Source organism: Psammomys obesus, unplaced genomic scaffold (genome assembly GCF_907164565.1).
Source record: "Psammomys obesus unplaced genomic scaffold, mPsaObe1.curated_primary_1811, whole genome shotgun sequence".
NCBI classification, from domain to species: domain Eukaryota; kingdom Metazoa; phylum Chordata; class Mammalia; order Rodentia; family Muridae; genus Psammomys; species Psammomys obesus.
The window spans coordinates 22,584,304-22,602,898 of NW_026596064.1; the positions used below are offsets into that span (position 1 = coordinate 22,584,304).

Sequence of the window (18,595 nt, forward strand, 5' to 3'; positions counted from 1 at the left end):
TGTCAGAGGTTGATATCTGGTGTCTTTGTGGCTTTTTTTTTTTTTTTCTATCTTACATGTTACAGTCTCTCCCTTGAATCTAGAACTTGCTGATTTGGCTAATGCAGCTAGCCAGTTTGGGGATTGCCTATCTGTCCTCCTGAGCCCGAGATTACATGGTTGTCACGCCTTCCTGGTGTTTGCCTGGGTACTGTGGATCAGAGCTCAGGTCCTGTGGCTTTAAGGCAAGAAATTCACCTACTGAGCTAACTTCTCAGCCCCGTGTTTAACTTTTTTCTGTTATTAAATTTTCTTAATATAATTTTTAGGGATATGTAATTTGTCCAGAGAGTTACTGCAACTTTGTGTTTCTGTGTAGTATATTGTAGATCTAAGTGAGTGTTTACAATATATTAGGCTTCCTTTCTTTGAACATATTGTATTTTCCATACTTAAAAAATCAGCAGCTTTGAGATATAACTCATGTACCATAAAAATCCATCTATTAAATACATTAAGTACATTCACAGTTGTACAAACATCATTAGCTAATTCCAGAACATTTTCAACTCTCCTCCCCAGGAGAAAAACAAACCGTACTCCTCTCTCCCCAGGCAACCACTAGCTTACTTTATGTTCTGTGTATATGCCTACTGTTAACTTAGGTTAAAAGGTATCATGTGATACTGGCTTTTGCACTTAGCCTTCTCATAGTTAATATATTCCAGCTTCATCCACATTGTAGCATAGGTCAATACTTCATACCTTATTGCCAAATAACATCCCATTGTATATGTATATCATATATTTATAAGTCATCAGTTAATGGGCATTTTGAGATGTTTCCACTTTTGTCTATTAGCTGTAATATTGTGGACATTCACTTACAAGGTTTCTTATGGACTAATGTTTTTATTCCTCCTGAGTGTTTGTGTAGGAAAATTGCTGGGTCACATGGTAATGGTGTTTAAATTTTTGAGTAACTTCCCATTGGTCTTCCAAAGTGCCTATGTAAGTTTACATTCCAATCAACAAATACATGAAAATTCCATTTTCTCCATATACTTGTCAATACTTGTGTGTGTGTGTATTTTTTTAATTAAAGCCACCCTAGAGTTCTGGCTGTCATTTCATTGTTTTCCTTTTTTTTTTAAATCTTATTTTATGTCTATCTTATGTGTCTGAGTGTTTTGCCTGTATGGATGTATGTGCACCATGTGCTGCCTCTTGCTTTTTGTGGTCAGAAGAGGGTGTCAGATCTGGAGTTACAGGTGGTTGTGAACCACCACGTAGGTGGTGGGAATTGAACTCAGGTTCTCAGGAAGACCAACAAGGGTTCTTAACCACAGAGCCATCTCCCAGCCCCTGTATTGACCATCTTTTTGTGTGCTAATTGACCATCTGCAATATCTTATTTGGAGATATTTATTCAAGATCTATATCCATTTTTAAATTTGGTTGTTTGAATAGTCCAGTTATGAGATTTCTTTATATATTCTAGATACAAGGTAAATGATTTGCAGATATCTTTTGCCGCTGCGTTAGTTATCTTTTCAGTTTTTGATTATACCTTTGAGTACAATGTTTAAAAAATTTGATGAACTGCACTGTCCTCCCCACATCTTGGTTTCTTGTGCTTTTGGCTTTATACTCCAGAAACTGTTCCTTGACCTAAGGTTCACAGCAATTTGTATTCATGTTGTCTTCTGAGAGTTGTATAGTTTTAGCTCTAACATTTTAATATATGACTTAATATTAAGCTAATTTTTATGCCCTGTGTGAAGTAGGAGGCTGAGCTTCTCATAGGAATATTGAAAACAGTCCTTTTTGAATTGCATTGTTGGGCACCCTTTTTGGAACGTAAATGCAGTGGTTCATTTTATGTAAACCACTTTTCCATGTTCCGTGTCCTGTTAAATGCTGGCTGTTTCTACTACAGCTGAACTTCAAAGTTGGCTAACTCTTTGCACCTTAATTTTCTCATCTATATATATATATATATTTTATTGAGTCAAAGTAGTAACCACTTCATGGAGCTCTTATATTAAACTAGCATGTGCAAATAGCTTAGAACAGTCTAGTGGATAGTAAGTGCTCAGACAGGCTCTGCTGATGCCTCATTACCTCACTACAGCTGTTATTGTCATCACCATTGTAAAACTTAATTGTTGGTGACAGATGGTGCTGAGAAGATTGTGTTCATACACAGAAACTGAAACCATATCCCTTTCCCCACTTAGTAAAACTTCTATTCAAATTGATCAGAGACCTTAATGAAAGACATGACCCTCTTAGAGGAAACCAGGGAAACATGTCAAGATAATGGCACAGGCAAAGACATTCTGCACGAGACTGTTAACAAGTGTGGGCTAATGAGATGGCCCATGGCCCAGTGGCAACCCAACCTAACATCCCTATGGTGGAAGGAGGAAACCAACTCCTTATTCTATGGCCCTCATACATGGACTGTGCTTGTGCTCCTTATTTGTCTCCAGAGATAAGTAAATCAACGTAAGAAAAGAATTGACAAATGATAGTATACCCTATTAAGAAGCTACACATTTGGAACTCAAGGAGTAAAGAAACAGCCACCAGTATGGGGAAAAGCCTTATTTCTCTAATATATTTCAGTTGTTTGACAGGCATTATATCCAGAATATAGAACTCCACAAAACTAAACACCAAAAGAAAACATTTACTAATTAGTGGGCAAATGAAGTGAATAGACAGTTTTCAAAACAAGTACAATAAATATATGAGACTGATAAATATATGAGAAAAACGTTCAGTTCCTGGACAGAGATGGCTCAGTCGTTAAGAGCATGCACTGCTCTTCTAGAGGAAGGAGTTTGGTTCCTAGTATGCATATTGGGTGGTTCATGCCCACCCATAACTCCGGTTCTGACACCATCTTCTGACTCCCGGGGGCACCCATACATACATACAGTCTCTGTCTCTCTCTCTGTCTCACACACACAAATAGTTCTCTTTAAAAAACATGTTCAACATCTTCAGCCATGAGCGAAATGCAAATCAAAGCTACATTCTATCTCACCAGAATGAGTATTGTCACCAAGAAAACAACAGATATTGGTGTGAATATTGGGAGCTGAAGAGGAGCCCCTGTATGTTGTTGTAGGGAATGTAATTAGTACAGCCAGTGTGGAGGTTCTTCAAAACTAAAAAGAAAGAACCATGGTGCATGTACTGCTCCTGGGTATATACTCAAAGGAGTCTAAGGGTGCCATAGGCATACCTGTGCATCCAGGTTTGTGACAGTGTTCTCAATAGTCAAGTTATGAATTCAGTGTAGATGGCCATCAACAGATAACTGGATAAAGAAAATGTAATATGTATTTGCAAGGGAGTATTATTCAACCACAAAAAGAATGAAACCATATGTGCAAGAAAATAGAACTCGAAATTATGCTAAATGGGAGGAAAGCCAGACTCAGAGAGATAAGTATTACATGTTTTCTCTAGCTTTTGGGAAAAGATGTGAACTGGAAAGGGAGATACTTGATTATTTGTAAAGAGGCATGGGACCAGCTTGGGGCGGGGAGAAGAGAAGGCAATTGGGGAGTGATATAATCAAAGTACATTATGTACATGTATGAAAATATTATGAAACTCTTTATATATATATGTATATTTAACAAAACTTAAAATAGGTAAAGAAAAATGGCCTCAGCATGGGAGAACAAGTCTTATTTGTTTGTCTGGGCGTAGAGCTCAGTGTGAGGGAACTTGCCTGGCATATTTTACACCTGGCCATCAATCTAAGCTCAGTATCACAGGAAAAAACAAAATAACTTGTCATTTTCTAACCTTTTGCGACTTACCTCCTTTGGATTGTAAACTCTGAAATTAGACAACATGTTTAAAGAGTAAAATGTCATAAGAGAAAGACAATATAGAGAGTGAGGAAGATTGTTTTAGAGAAACACTGAAGTTTAGGAATCTTTATTCCAGTAGATTATTTTGTTAAAGTACTTACTGAAAGGGGAAGGGTCGCTTAAGGGTAGAAACTTGCCTAGTTTGTGCAAGGCTCTGTGTTTAATCTCCATTGGGAAGACAGATGGTGTAGGAGCTGTGACTTACGGCACTGTAGGCTAGTAGGGAATATGAAGGTTGGCCTGAAAGTTCTGTAATTATTTTGGTAGGTTGTGCGGATTATATGCATTAGTGATTGACTTTGAGTCACCAATAATGCATTAACACTTTAAGGAAAGAAAAGCATTTCCCCTTGGCAGTCATTTAACCAAGAGTGAGTAAAAATTTTAGTGCTCTACTTCATACTCCCTGTGTCTTCTGTCCTCTGTTGTGTGAGTCTGAATCTGCTTGCCTAAAGGCTGTCTTGTCAATCTGTCCCAGCGTTTGTATGTCTGTGTATGAAAGTATCTGTGTTTGTGTGTGTGTCTGTGTGTTTTGTGTGCTTGTCTCTGTCTGTCTCTAACAAAGGGTTTTGCTCTGTATTTACTGAACAGCACAGAAGGTATCACGTGGGAAAGAGTGGGGGAAAGAAAGATATCTTAACAGAAATCTTTAAAAGATTTTATAACAGATTAAGTAACTGGCTCTAAGTGATCTTCACTGACCCACACAACAAACTACTATGAACACCATTGTTTATTAGCCAACATTCAAAAGTGGTTATTCATTTTAGAAGGTTGTTTTCAATCTCTATATTAGTTGCTTTCAGCAAAAGATACACATGCATTGTTTTGGGCCAGGGGCATAAAAGGGCACATTAGTTTAGGTTGCAAAAGTTGATTACATAGGAAATTCAATACAAATAGGCTTATTGTTACATTGTTCTCTTACAGGCAGATTAAACAAACAGGATGAGTACATATAATAAAGAAATCTTTGGGTCTAGAGAGATGGCTCAGAGGTTAAGAGCACCGGTTGCTCTTCGAAAGGTCTTAAGTTCAATTTCCAGCAACCATATGGTGGCTCACAACCATCTATAATGAGATCTGGTGCCCTCTTCTAGAGTACAGGCATACATTCAGGTAGAACACTGTGTGCCTAATAAATAAGTAAATCTTAAAAAAAATTTTTTTAAGTGACTTCAGGGTGTATTAATTAACTTTGGCTAACTTTGGCTGTGAGGCCCAACAAAAGTTTGAGTCTCTTAGAATGTAAGTGATACTTTCATATTGAATTGCCACAGTAGGTAAAGATCTTCTGAAGTAGAAGTCACGTGTATTTTTGTTTTGTTTTTGCAGTGATACCTATGGATTGTAAAAACCTTGATTTTCAAGGACTGTGGACTGTGGGCCTGGCCTAACTTTTTATGATGTTTAGTCCCACATGGCGATTTTGATTGCCAGCAAATGCTGGTAATTTACAAAATCAGCTCTATTCAGTGCTGTGTGAAGATTTACTAGAGGTGGAATCAGACCTTAAGGTTCTCTAAAGTCTGTACCCCTCTGTGGTGAGCACAGATGTGCCTGGCAGGGATGTGTTAGCATGCTTAGAACTGCACTGCCTTCCTCACATTACCCAGCTCTGGCCTTTGCTCCACTAATTGTGAACTTTGTATCTGTTGACAAAGATATAACCATTTTAGTCTTCTATTTTAGGTCATAATTTCTATATTTATAAAGTTCTTTATTAAGCAAAAGGTTTTGTCATTTAAAATCTTTTTATCATGGTTATTGGTTTCATTCTATATTAATTTTGTAAAGTGAGAAAATCAAATGTTTAGATAGCCTATTCCTTTCATCATGATTAAATTCTGATATTTTGAGAGTGATTTTACTTGTCCTAGATGCCCCCTTCCCATGATGCAAAATTATTTCTTTGCCTTTATTAAAAAATGTTAATATTCCTAGATGTCATTGATCAGAGTGAATCGCTTTGGTCCCCGGGGAGGTGGAAGAAAAACTCTGAAAGTAAAGAAGAAAGCTGCAGTGAGGCAAGAATGGGATGTAAGTATCAGGGTTGTAGGCAACATGCTCTGGAGAGTGGGTGTTCTGATCAGTCGCTAACACGGTCAGGTGAGTTTCCGGGCAAGTTTTGGTCTTGGAGGGAATGGCAGGATGTTCATCCTCCCCATCCTAGAGGACACATAGTAAGGGAAATAGCTTCTATTTCCTTCCAAGAATTAGAGTTTTAGTGAGAAATCATGTCCTCAAAAAAAGGTCCTTTTGCAGCTCACTGTAGTGACCACACTTTCTTTGTTAAAACACTTTACAATTGCCTCATGGAATCCTAGTATCTGAAAACAATAGCTTCAGTTAAGTTTACTTATAATATTTGCTACCCTGTTTTATAATAATAGAGTAATTTATTTCCTGTATAACACCTAAAAATAGTCTGTTTTCTAGAAGATACTTAAGAGTAATCTGTTTTAACATTATATTGATAGTGTTGGTTCCTTAAAAAAAAAAAAAGATTTTTTTTCTTTCATTTTGAATTAGTTTTCAGCTACTAAAACTCAGTAACTGTTAATAATTCATAAGGATAATTTGAAAGCTCATGCCTTTTTTTTTCTTTTTCTTTTTAAAGAATACTGTGAATGATCTAACAGTTCACCGGGCAACTCCTGAAGATCTGGTAAGTTTAACACTGAAAGTTATGTCCTGGATTTTATATTTTACTTGGTGTCTGGTTTCTAATCTTTAGAACAGAAACCATTATCAGTTCTTAGAAGTTGGGTAATTTATTATTTATAGTTTTATATTTATATATATGCACACCTGCAGGCCAGGAGAGGGCACCAGATCTCATTATAGATGGTTGTGAGCCACAGTGTGGTTGCTGGGAATTGAACTCAGGAACTCTAGAAGAGCAGCCAGTGCTCTTAACCTTAGAGCCATCTCTCCAGCCCTGGAAGTTGTCTAATTTTATTTAATCTTGTTCACTGCTGTATAAAACCTAAAAGCATATCTTAAGGAATTTCTGATTTTAACAAGACTTAACCAGCCACTGTTAGAATTTTGCTCAACAGTTTTGGCTTACAGTTGCAGCACTTACCTAGAATTGACTTATAGATCTCTGTCTTTTCTGTCTAGATGTATCTTTAGCATTTCTTACTATCGTTGTTATATTTTCAAGACAGGTATGTGCTGTGTAGTCCTGGCTAGCCTGTCCATCCGTGGCAGTGACTAATTTACTTTCTGTCTCTGGATTTGTCTAGCCTTGACTTCTCTTAGAAATATAATGCAGTATGTGGTATGTTACTTGGAGCCTCTTTTTCTAGCGTGTTTTACAGATTCATCGACGGTATAGCGTATGTATCTACTTTATTCCTTAGTGTTGTGAAATAATGTGCCATTGAATGGAGATTCCAGATTTGATTTATCTGGTTGTCAGTTGTACATCTGGTTTATTTCTTCTTGTTGTCTGTTACGAATAATACCACTGTGGACGTTCTTATACAGGTCTCTGTGTGAACACACACAGTCAGTTGTGTATATCTAGACTAGACTGGCTAGGGCATGTATCTTCATATTGGAATCTATGAAAACTGCCAAACTGTTTTCCAAAGTGCTCATGTGATGTAAATTCCACCAGCACACGTGGGGTTTCCAGTTCATGCAACTATTGTCACCTTTAGATTCTATTTCTCCTGTTGGATATAATATAAAGTACTGGCTCATTGTGTTTCTGATTTGCATGTTCACAATTCTTGATTGCCAGTCTTTTTGGTAGTTTACATGATTAAAACTTCATTAGATGGCCCCAGTTTTGTTCATATTTACAATTCTGAGCACTTGAGTACCTATGAAGGTGGAGTGTCTGTTTTTACTCCTCAGTCGCTCCAGTGGACTCTTTCCTTCCAACTCTTCAGGAGCTCTGGCTCCTGTTTCTTCTGCCTCAGGAACTCTCCTCCATGGATAGCTGTATCAGCTATGAGCTCACTTTCATGCGAAGCTACTTCAGAGCTATAAGTTTTAACCTGTGAATTGAAGGACACTAGAGGTTTTGGTAGTCTGTACAAATGAAGTAGAGTTTATTTTTGTGATAGACCTCTAAGTTACAGTTATTTCTCTTTTAGATCATTTTTGAAAACTTAGAAGACTATTAAAGTGTTAGCTATGGATGTACATGCATGAACACACTCATGCACACACATGTGAAAGCAGAGAGAGACAAGATGTGGTGAACTAGTTTAAGTGTCTTATATAGGAACATGTAACTTCTTTGTTACTGAAGACATTTCTTTACAGTTTTTCCTTCTGTGTAGGCACGCCGTCACGAGATACACAAGTCAAAGAATAGAGCATTGGTGCACTGGGAACTTCAAGAAAAAGCTTTGAAGAGAAAATGGAAGAAACAGAAACCAGAAAATTCAAGTCTTGAAAAAAGAAAATTATCTATCATGAAGGAGGTAGTGCAAAAATTCATTGCCTTTAGAGCTCTTTTTCCATTGGTTTGGTTTCACTGGTGAGACTCTATTATTTACTGCAGCCTTATATAGTGAGCTGTGTAGGGGCTCTGCAAGAGAGTAGCAGGATGATGAGTGGAGCTAGTGCAGGGAGCAACAGAATGAGGGGTGGAGTCTAGTTCAGGGAGCAGCAGGATGAGGGGTAGAGTCTGGTTTGCTGCTTGAAAAGTTCCTTCCACAACTCATTAGCTCTGTAGCCTTAGATTATATAACTCCTTGGCCTGGAATTTTCTTTTTTCCTTTTTCTCTTTCTTCCTTTCAAAATTAGCTTACAGAGCAGCATGTTCTTCTGCGATTGTCATAACACTTGTCGGGGATGGTTGTCTCCTACCCTGTCCCCTCTTCCCCCACCCTTCATCCTGTCTTACTGAGTTGTCTATCTCTAGCATTCCCCATTCACTTCATATCACATGTATTCATCCCACCTTTCCTCTAGTTTCATGGTTCTATAAGAAACCTCTCTGGCCTCTGTACACACTTACTTCCACCTAAACCGCATACTTAACAATTAGAAGCCAGGATTCACACATGAGAGCATACATCAGTTCCCATCTGTCTAGGTCTCCGTTGCCTAACCTAATATAGTATTTTTTTAGTTCTATTCAATTTTCTACAAATTTTGTAAAGCAAATGGCTTTAAATTAGTTTGACTTTTTATCCTTAAAAATTTTGGCCATGTTGTTAGGAGATTTTAATGGCATAATACTTGTTTTTTAATTTTAAGTGTATGATGTTTTACCTTCATGTATGTCTGTGCATGCCAGAAGAAAGTGTCAGATCTCCTAAAACTGGAGTTACAGACAGTTGTGAGCTGCTATGTAGGTGCTGGAAATTGAACTTGGGTCCTCTGTAAGAGCAGCCAGTATTCTTTCTTAGCCACTGAGCCATCTCTCCAGCCCTGGCATAATGCTTTTAAAGAGATTAACAACAGCCTTTGGCAAATGATTAGTTCTGTGTATCTGTAAACTGCTGTAATTCTGTCTCAGTTCAGCAGTATAGTAGAATTACTTGGCAAAAATGAAATGAAATCAAATCATTTTGTGTTTGTGTGCCTGTTGATCTAGGTCTTAAGCCATTAATCTCTGGTTTAACCTTTTGCCTGCTTGCATGTTTGAAGAAGTAATCAGATATGTAGGGTGAACAGTGATCAAGCAAGAAGGAACTATAGCAGAGCAACCTTTTTTATTTGAGCTGAAGTCACAGTAAAGGAATGTGCTGTGTATGTGGCTCCTTGCTCAGGCTAAGCTTGTGGTGCTTGCTGTCTACATGGACTTTCATGGTGGCTTTAAGTTACAGGTGGCCTGTTGGGAAATGAGTTCTTAGAGGAATCTTATGCGTCAGGAAGAACTGTAGCTCCCAAATAAATGTTTACATAACCTGAGAAAGGAACAGTGGATTCAGAGAATTTGACTTTTCATCTTGTGGCCTTGGACCACTCATGCGAATGTGTTAGTTATCATCTAATGGCCTAAAACCATAAATCTGACCTAGAAAACCTCTTTGGGAGATGTTGGACTTGGGGGTTTGGTTTTTCTCTAGTTCTAATTTTCTTTTCCTCTTATTTTTTGAAGATTTTTTAATTTTCATTTTTTGTGTGTTGTTGTTTGCCTACATGTATGTATGTGTGTGTATGTATATATGTATGTATGTCTGGTGCCAGTTGAGGTCAGAAGAGGGCATTGGATCCTATAAAGCCAATTGGGTGCTGGGATTCCAGCCTGGTTCCATGAGCCATAAACAATGTTAATTCATGATAACCATTATGTCTCTTCACCCCTCCTAGCTTTTCACCCAGGTGATAAATGTGGTAGAGCAGAGCAAAGAGAAGACTAGTGAGAGGACAGGCAAAGGGTCCCAGTGTGCCACTTCCTGCATCTGTAGTGTACTGCTTCTCAGTCCTTACTGCACCTGAGACTTCACCATGACTCAGATGCTCCTAAAGAGGGCAGCCAGTGTCCTCAGTTTCCCATAGTGTTCTCATGTTCTGCAGGGCTTCAGAACCGCAGCTTTTGATGAGATTTAGATGTTTTTGTTTAACAACATATCTTACTTCGTAAGGCTAGTACAGCGATGTTTGGCCACATAAACAATCTGCTCCAAGAAATGTGACAGAGACTTAGCAGAAGAGGGAAAAGCAACAGCTTCGCTTGAAACCTGATTGTAATTACTGCCCAGTGTCAACATGATTAGCAAGACTATCCCTCCACTTTCTGCCTTTGTCAGTTATTACTGTAGCCATAGCCATGCTGATCTGCTATACATTATGTCCATTACAAGTTATATTTCCTAAGCTTTTAGTTGCATGGACTTGGAAGATATTTCATGAAAAATAGAAATTTTGTTCATAAGATGATATAGTTTGTATTGTAATAACACTCCAAGCTTTGCTGGCATATAGTTTTTCACCCTGCTGACACTCATGTAGGGTTGAGTAGATTCTGTTGACATGCCAGTGTATCTTGGAAATCAATACTTAGAAATAAATTTACCTTTTTTTTAATGTTGGTTTGGTATAGATTTGCCATAATTTATTATTGATTGTTTTAGTTTTGGACACTTATGTTGTGTATTAGAATGCAGCTTAAGGTTCTGGGAAGAAAGGAACTTAAAATATAGTAATTTAAACATAACACAGATTTGGTTCTCTAATGGAAGAGCTCAGAGGTAGCTGGCTGGTAGAGGACCCTGCAGTTCTTCAGAGTGTGACTTCTGTCTCTGAGTATAGGATAGCCATTACAACTTCCTTCAGTTGTGTGAAAGTCAATAGCAAGTAGAAATAGACAGTGTCTGCTACTCCTTTTATGCCAGCCAGAGATTTTGGCATCATGTCTTGTTCCTCAGAACATTATTGCTTGGCAGTTCCCATATTCAAAGAGGGGTGAGAAATCTGGCTGCATCCTTTACTAAAATGTAGGATTAAGTTGGGCTTAATCCCAGCACTTAGCAATGGGGAGGCAGAGGCAGATGGATCTCTGTGAGTCTGAAGCCAGCCTGGTCTACAAAGCAAGTTCCAGGATAGCTAGAGCTTCACAGAGGAACCTTGTCTTAAAACAACAACAAAAGAAACTTAGAAGTTGTGCAGTTAAATGACAGTATTGGGGATAAGTAGTAGTGTGTGTCACTCACAAATTGCTTCTTACCTTGTCACTTTAAATAATGAAGAAAACAGTTTTATTATGTTTTGGGGTACAGGCTTATTTGTTGAATGAATTATTAAAAAAAGTACAAAGTCAAGAACTGGGGTTTTAGCTTACTTACCTAGGATGCTTGAAGGCTTACTCTCAAGTATTGGGGGGAAAAAGAAAAGAAAAAGTAAGAGTCAAAGAGTATGTGCATGTTTTGTTTCAGTTACTAAGTTTTTCTGTGTTTATGGCGTCTGTATTTAAGGGATGTGATAGGACCATAGGCATATCCATGATACAGAGGCATAGTATGGTTATCACCATGCTAGAAAATCACACTGTGTATTTCCTAGTGGCAATTTGAAGTGTTTACTACCTTTTGTTTTAAAGGCATAATCCTCTGTTAAAATAAAGTCATGGAACTGACAGAAGCAGAAAATAGAGGAATGATCTTATTAATTAATAACCACATTGATGCCCGGTGTCAGTTATAATCAGATCTCAAGTAAAGCACAGCAGGAAACCAAGTTTTAAGTGGTTGGAGTTTGTTTACTGTGTCTGCTGTGGCCCTAACCCCAGTGTTCTACACCATGCGTGCTCTTGGTCTTATGCGGTTCTAAAGTTCTTTGGAAGGAGCAAATTCAAGACTTAGTCTCATTAACTGACCCCGCTGACCTGCTTGGCCATAGCAGAAAAGATAACTTAAAAACACAACTCCCTGGGATTGGGAGGGAATGAGGGAGCGGGATATGGCTGGGATACAGAGTTAATAAAATGTACTCATAAGAAAAAAATAAAATTAAAAAAAAAAAAAACACAACTCCCTTTTTTTGCTGTATCCTAAAATAATAATTGATGTCATGTGACGGACGTAATTTTCTGTGTTATAGAGAAATTCAAGTTGGAGTGTTTATTATTAGATACTTTATTGATTTGAGTCAGTGTTAGAAATGGAACTGCCTTGATTTTTAGATTCCTTTTGGCTTAAGAATGCCATCTGGTGGTGGTAGATAAAATTGATTCGTCTGTAGCCTTTGCTTCTATGTATATTAAAGTCCTTCAATAGAAAGGACGATTGTAGTGGTGCTTTTGTGTAACCATCTCTCCATGATAAATAAAACTAACTTGTTTATAAATACCCAAGCATAACATTATTTGTTTAACCTTAAAACTATACCTTGTTTTTTAAGTCACAAGTCGTGCATGGCCTGTTAGTGGATAATCAGAATACTTCAGTGGTAGGAATACCTTTGAGTTCATGGCTCAAAGATTCTTGCCTTTAATCTTTGTTTTTCGGGCTGCATATTATTATTTATTATGGATTATGAGATCAAGTTAGTGGACTACAGCCATCACTTAACACTAGAAGGAATAAAACTTAAATATAGTCATTCTCATTTGAAAAGACTGTATAAAAGTCTTAATTTAAAAAGGTGTGTGTATGCCAGGTCACAATGTAATATGTATGTTGTAGTAAATAAAAATGAGTGTTGGGCTATATATTATTTATTATTTGCTCTATGATTGTCCTGGTGGTATTATCTAACCCACGATCAATCAGATAAAACACAGATACCCGTTAAATTTTATAATAGCCTATTTTACCTTGGGCAAGGCATATCTTTCTACCTATGCTATCGCAGTAACTTCACCATCCGTCTCCCAGCCTCCATCCAATGCCATCTGCTTTAACCGTTCCTATCTGGGCTACCTTTCATCCATAATCCCAAGATACTTGCTTATATTCTTCATCTGGGCCTTTCCATTATTAGAGTACTTCCTCCTGGCCCACCTGGTTTCTTCTTCATGCTAACCCATCATGTCATCCTCCCTCTTCCTCTTCTGCCATCCATCTGTCTCCCATGATTTTCTTGAACCCAAAGCCTGGGAACCTTAGCCACGCCTACCCCATTCTCTCCTGCCCAGGTATAGGCAGGGGATTGTTTAATAAGCAGTCAGGTATAATGTCTTAGGTAGGTTTACACAACAAGGATAGATGTGTTCGGGCAGTAACCAGATCTTGAGGGCCAGTAACTAGCAGGAATATACAAGCATCAGACCAAACTCCCAACATATGTATTCCTTTGAAACTGCTAATTATTTTACTAGCCTCACCTACTGTTATCTAAGGATGTTGACATTAGAGGATTTTAGGATGGTCATGGCCCATAGTTAAGAGCAAATTCAACAACTACAACCAATAAAGGTTGATAGTTAAGTTTTTAAAATGTTGTTTTTGGTACCTTTCCTTGGTCTTTTTCCTTAGTGATTTTGAAAGTAAATGTATTTTTTTCTGAACAATATTTTTCTTAATATGTGTGTAGATGCTTTCCGATCAGTACCAGACACAGGATATCCTGGAAAAATCCGATCATCTGATAGCTGCGGCCAAAGGACTGTTTGTTGATGTCCCTCGTAAGCGTGTAGGTAAGCTTTCAGTCCACACCAAACCTGCTTTTCTTTCTGAAAGTTATTAGAAGAATTCAATCTGATTTTAGGAATCGTGTTCCTGCTATGTGTTCTAGCTGGATAGTATATGAAGATTATTAGAGTGAAGAATCTTGATTCATTTCCTCTTTACTAGGAATATTAAGTATTACAAATTGTTCAACTAAGGGAATTATCTGCTAAAATGTGGTACGAAGTACAGCACTTTGTTACTATAAAACGTGGCTTAATTATCAGCTTATTAAGCTACCACATTATTAAAATATGTTCATTTCCATGTAGTTTGAGTAAGCTTAGCTTAAAATCTAAAGATGCCTCAGTTTCTTGCTAAAAGAAACATTGATTTTCTTTAGTTACATAGGATAATCCCTGCCCTCCACCCCCAGGGTTCATGTAGCCAAACCTGGCCTTGAACTCCCAATTTTTCTGCCTCTTAATTTCTGAATGCTGTCATTAAAGGCATATACTATTAATTAAATTACTTAAAGGCTTCAGTACTTTTTATCATAATGCTATATAACTTGTTTAATCTTTCAGAAGCATATGATTTATTTTTAGTAAAAAGTTTGAATCTAATAAATGGTCAGCCATTATTAGAGTTATTAGAGTAACTCTGGGCTAGTTACTTACCTTCTCTAAGGTTTAGTTTACATGTCTGTAAAATGATAGAACCTATCTCATGGAGTTTTGTGAAGGTAAAATGGGTTTAGGTATATGGCTGGTACGTATCCACATATGTAAGTAGAGCTGTTTTAGAGTTCCGTGAGGTGAAGGGGGCCTGCAGCCTTGTAGAACTTGCAAAGCCTCTTTAAGCAGATGAAATAAAATAATGACTTGTGTTCGTTCCTTCTGCAGGATTTCCAAATGTAACAATGGCTCCAGATTCTTCTCAGCGTCCCACTGGAGTAAATCAAGACCCTGTTACCCAGTCTCTCTTTAATGAATCTGTCACAGAACCTCAGGTAATGCATTGCGTTCACTGAAATGAGTGAAAAAAGGGCCCAGGCTGAAATGGAATTCAGCTTTGTACAGGCAACGTGGTGGACATTTTAAAAACTTAAATGTCAACCATTGTCCTGTCAGCCATAAAGAGACAGTAGAAAAAGAGAACTAATAAAGAATATTGGAAATATAAGCTAGAAAGAGAATAGAAGGTCCAAGAAGATACGATATGAAGTTGAAGGATGAGTGAATAGTTTAGTATGTGTTGCAGGTGTGTGTGTGTGTTTGCATGTGTTTGCACATGTGCAAGTCCTAGGACATTCTTGGTGTCATTCTCAGGAATACTGTCCATTTCCTTTGAGATGGGGTCTCTCATTGGTCTGGAGTTTACTGCCTAAGCCTAGACTGGCTGGCAAGGAGCCCCGGGGAGCACCCCATCTCGGCCTCCACAGTGCTGAGATTAAAAGCATGCACTGCCATATCTGGCACTTTATTGTGTGTGTTTGGGTATTGGACTAAATTCCTCATGCATATACAATCCTTATCAAGAGTGTAAAGGAACAAGTGATGAGTAAGGGGTAATGAGTCAGAGAGGAAAGGGAACACAGGATTGTCTTCTGGGAATCAACATGCTGATTCTGACATTGTAGAAAGTATTTTTATTTTGAGTGGATTAGGACAAAAGCAAAGGTTCAGAGCATAGATGGTGGGTGCACAATGAGAAATGATCCTTTAAAGAGATTGGCAGTGCCAATGATGATGCCACAAGTGTGCAATGCTAGCAATAGAAAGGCTGAAACAGAAGCAGTTGCGAATTTGCGGCCAGCCTCGGTTACATAACATTGGGTTAGCCTGGAGTGAATAAAAATAAAAGACAAAGAGGAGTATCTCCAGGTGGGCACGTGGTTAGGCCGAGAAGGAATAGGCTTCCTTCTGTTAGATATGGACAGCTGAGTTGGGCAGGCAGCTCTGAAGGTATTAGAAGGACCGTTAGTTGAGGAAGACTGGAGGGTTTGGTAGTTGGCTCACATGAGGAGTTAGCCTTGGAGAGATTTCTGCTGTGGCAGAGAGGATAGTAAGCATATGGTCAACGTGTGCTGCTGCTTTTCTTGTTGAGGTAGGCTCTGAATGAAGTGGACGATGAAGGGGAAGAAAGCACTGCTCACAGCCAGTCAGAAGACAGCGAGACTGAACTGCCTAACTCCCTCAGCTCTCAGCCTAACAGGAGTACAAAGAGGTACGCGTGTGTGCACGAATACACAGGCTGTGTTCTCAGATAGTCAAAGTGTGCACTTACTGCATTATTCCTTAACCAACCGACCGACTGACCACCCACCCAACCAATCAACGAAAACCAGTTGAGTGGACAGTTTTATATGAATGTTTAAAATTCTTCTATAGTGCTTTAAAAGGTGTAGGAATATAAAATGCTTTTTATCCCTCCCGTACTTCTTTCTATAAATATAAGCAGATATATAAATATGTATCTCATTTCCTCTTGTTTCATACATAAAAATTAGCAGTGGTGTATTTGGACTTATCACCTGATATGGCCTGAAATCACACCACAGTCTTCTGTAAGATCTTAGGGATCTCTTGTTTTGTTTTTACAGCACAGTGAAACTGTCAATTGAGTGAATATCAGAGCTGACTGGCAGATCTCTGAGTTTTTGGGTTTGGCATATTGTCATCTACAATGGACAGTTTTTCTTTTCTGTGTCTTACACCTTCTCAAGTTTCCTCTATTCTTTTGTATATTAATTATAGGACTCTGTAAAGTGATAGTAACATATAAGGTGCCTGCTCTGTTCCTTATCTTATAAAAATATGCTTGTTTTGGTATTGAGATATGTGTGGGCTTGTGCACTGAATCTTCCTCATCATTCGTTTTGGCCGTACTCTCTTAGGATTTCATTGGCCTAATAGTCTAGTTTCTTAGTTTTTCAAAGAATCTGGCTTCAGGCTTATTAAGTCAAGCTTACAGTTGTATTTCTCCCTCCTTAATTTTACCTTTTTTTTTTTTTTTCCTTGTATGTGCTTTCTTTTGTTTTGCTTTTGTAGCTTCTTGAGTTGGGATTATAGTACATTGTTTTTTTTCAGTTGACAAAAATAAGTAGTTTATTCAAGAAATGAGGTCATTTCAGTTGATTTTCCTCTTTTCACTGAGAGTTAAAGATACAACAAAACTCTGGGACTTCCTGACAGGTTTAATCATACTGTGTTCTGGTTATGCTTTGTTATCTTGCTGCCTGTGGAACTTGGTGATGCTCTCTTTGTGAGCCAGTCTGTGATCACAGTTCGGCGAGTGTTTCATGTGCATGCTCGAGAAAAGGCTATGATTCTATTAGAAAGTATAACATTCTGTGCACATCGTAACGCCTGCCTTGCTGACTATGTCTTATTCCTCTGTCTCCTTCCTTAATTTTGCCATATTGTATTCTGAGAGTGAAATATTAAAGACTCCTAGTATATTATGTAGTATGTATAACTTTTGACAGTGTTAAACATAACTAATGCCTGTGCATACAGACAAGAATTCTACCACTGGACTGTTTTGCAGCCCCCTCTGCACACTTTAAAAAACATTATGCATAATATTTTTCACTTTGAAGTCTATGTTCTACATATATTTCTTTTTTTTCCAAAATATTTTTTGTTTACTTGAAAATATCAAAATATCATCATTTAACCAGGTAGCCAATATAGATTAAATCATGAGGTAGTTGAATTATTTTAAGTTTTAAAAAAAGGTTAATTTGTGATTCACTGTATGTTTTTCATGCTGTTGTTGGAATCTGGTATGAATTTCCTATGGATAGCACATCTCTATAGCTCATGTGGCAGTTGGCCACCATATTGCACAATGCTGATCCTCACTGGCTTCTGGACCTTGTACTTGACATTCTTGGTGCCAGCATCAACCCCCAAGGAAGGCTAAGTGTTCTCCTGTGGTTTCTTTTGCTCTGATAAAAACAAAACAACTTGGAAAGGAAAGGTTTTATTTTTACTGGTCTTACAGGTTGAAGTCCATCATTAAAGAAATCCAAAGCAGGAACTCTAGGCAGGAACCTAGAGGGAGCAACTGAAGCAGTGATGACAGAGGAATGTGTCCTATAGTTGAGGGTCAGGTCAGTGTCCCCTTATCTGACACAGCTGGTCCTTTAAGTTGTTGGCTTGCCTTTCCCTGTCCCCATTGCTGGTGCTGGCTGTTCTGCTTCTCTATCAGTAACTAGTTATAGATATGAAGTCTCATCCTGTCTCCCATTCACGTTTGTTATCTCCCTAATCTTACTACCATTCCTGGGTTGCTTTCCTGAAGTGCCTCAGTTCCTTATGAAACTAAATTTTCACTGGACACCTGGGATTAATCTTTATTTCTCAGGTAGATTTTCTTTAAAGAATTTCTTTCCTGCATTCAATAGATCATTTTTCCTGATATTTATCCACTTAAAATTTTAGAATTTTTTAGTTAGTGAATGTGTACACATACATGTGCATACACTCATAACCTTTTGCTTTCAGAAGTGTTTTCCTGTTTGTTTATTGTGCTGATGTATGAACCTTGTATGCTCACATCTTTGTCCCTGAGCTCTGTCTCCAGCCGTTAGTTTTTGTTAGACATGGTTTTTCCCTGTAGCCCAACTGGATCGTCAGTTTGTGATCCTTTTGTCCTAGCTTCCCAAGTGCTAGGATTATAGCATGCACT

General features: G+C 38.0%; 1 protein-coding gene across 4 annotated transcripts in view; it reads left to right on the top strand.

Moving 5' to 3' along the window:
* Spice1 (spindle and centriole associated protein 1) overlaps positions 1 to 18,595 on the top strand; it is a 42,151-nt gene that overhangs the window by 1,923 nt on the left and 21,633 nt on the right. For 3 of the 4 annotated variants that reach the window (XM_055625143.1, XM_055625141.1, XM_055625144.1), the window contains exons 2-7: positions 5,820 to 5,915; positions 6,496 to 6,543; positions 8,177 to 8,320; positions 13,824 to 13,926; positions 14,803 to 14,909; positions 16,011 to 16,126. In XM_055625143.1, coding sequence (XP_055481118.1) covers positions 5,820 to 5,915; positions 6,496 to 6,543; positions 8,177 to 8,320; positions 13,824 to 13,926; positions 14,803 to 14,909; positions 16,011 to 16,126 — 614 coding nt within the window. Of the gene's footprint in view, positions 1 to 4,142; positions 4,247 to 5,819; positions 5,916 to 6,495; positions 6,544 to 8,176; positions 8,321 to 13,823; positions 13,927 to 14,802; positions 14,910 to 16,010; positions 16,127 to 18,595 lie in introns of all 4 variants that reach the window. The other variant, XM_055625142.1, reaches the window with a different exon arrangement.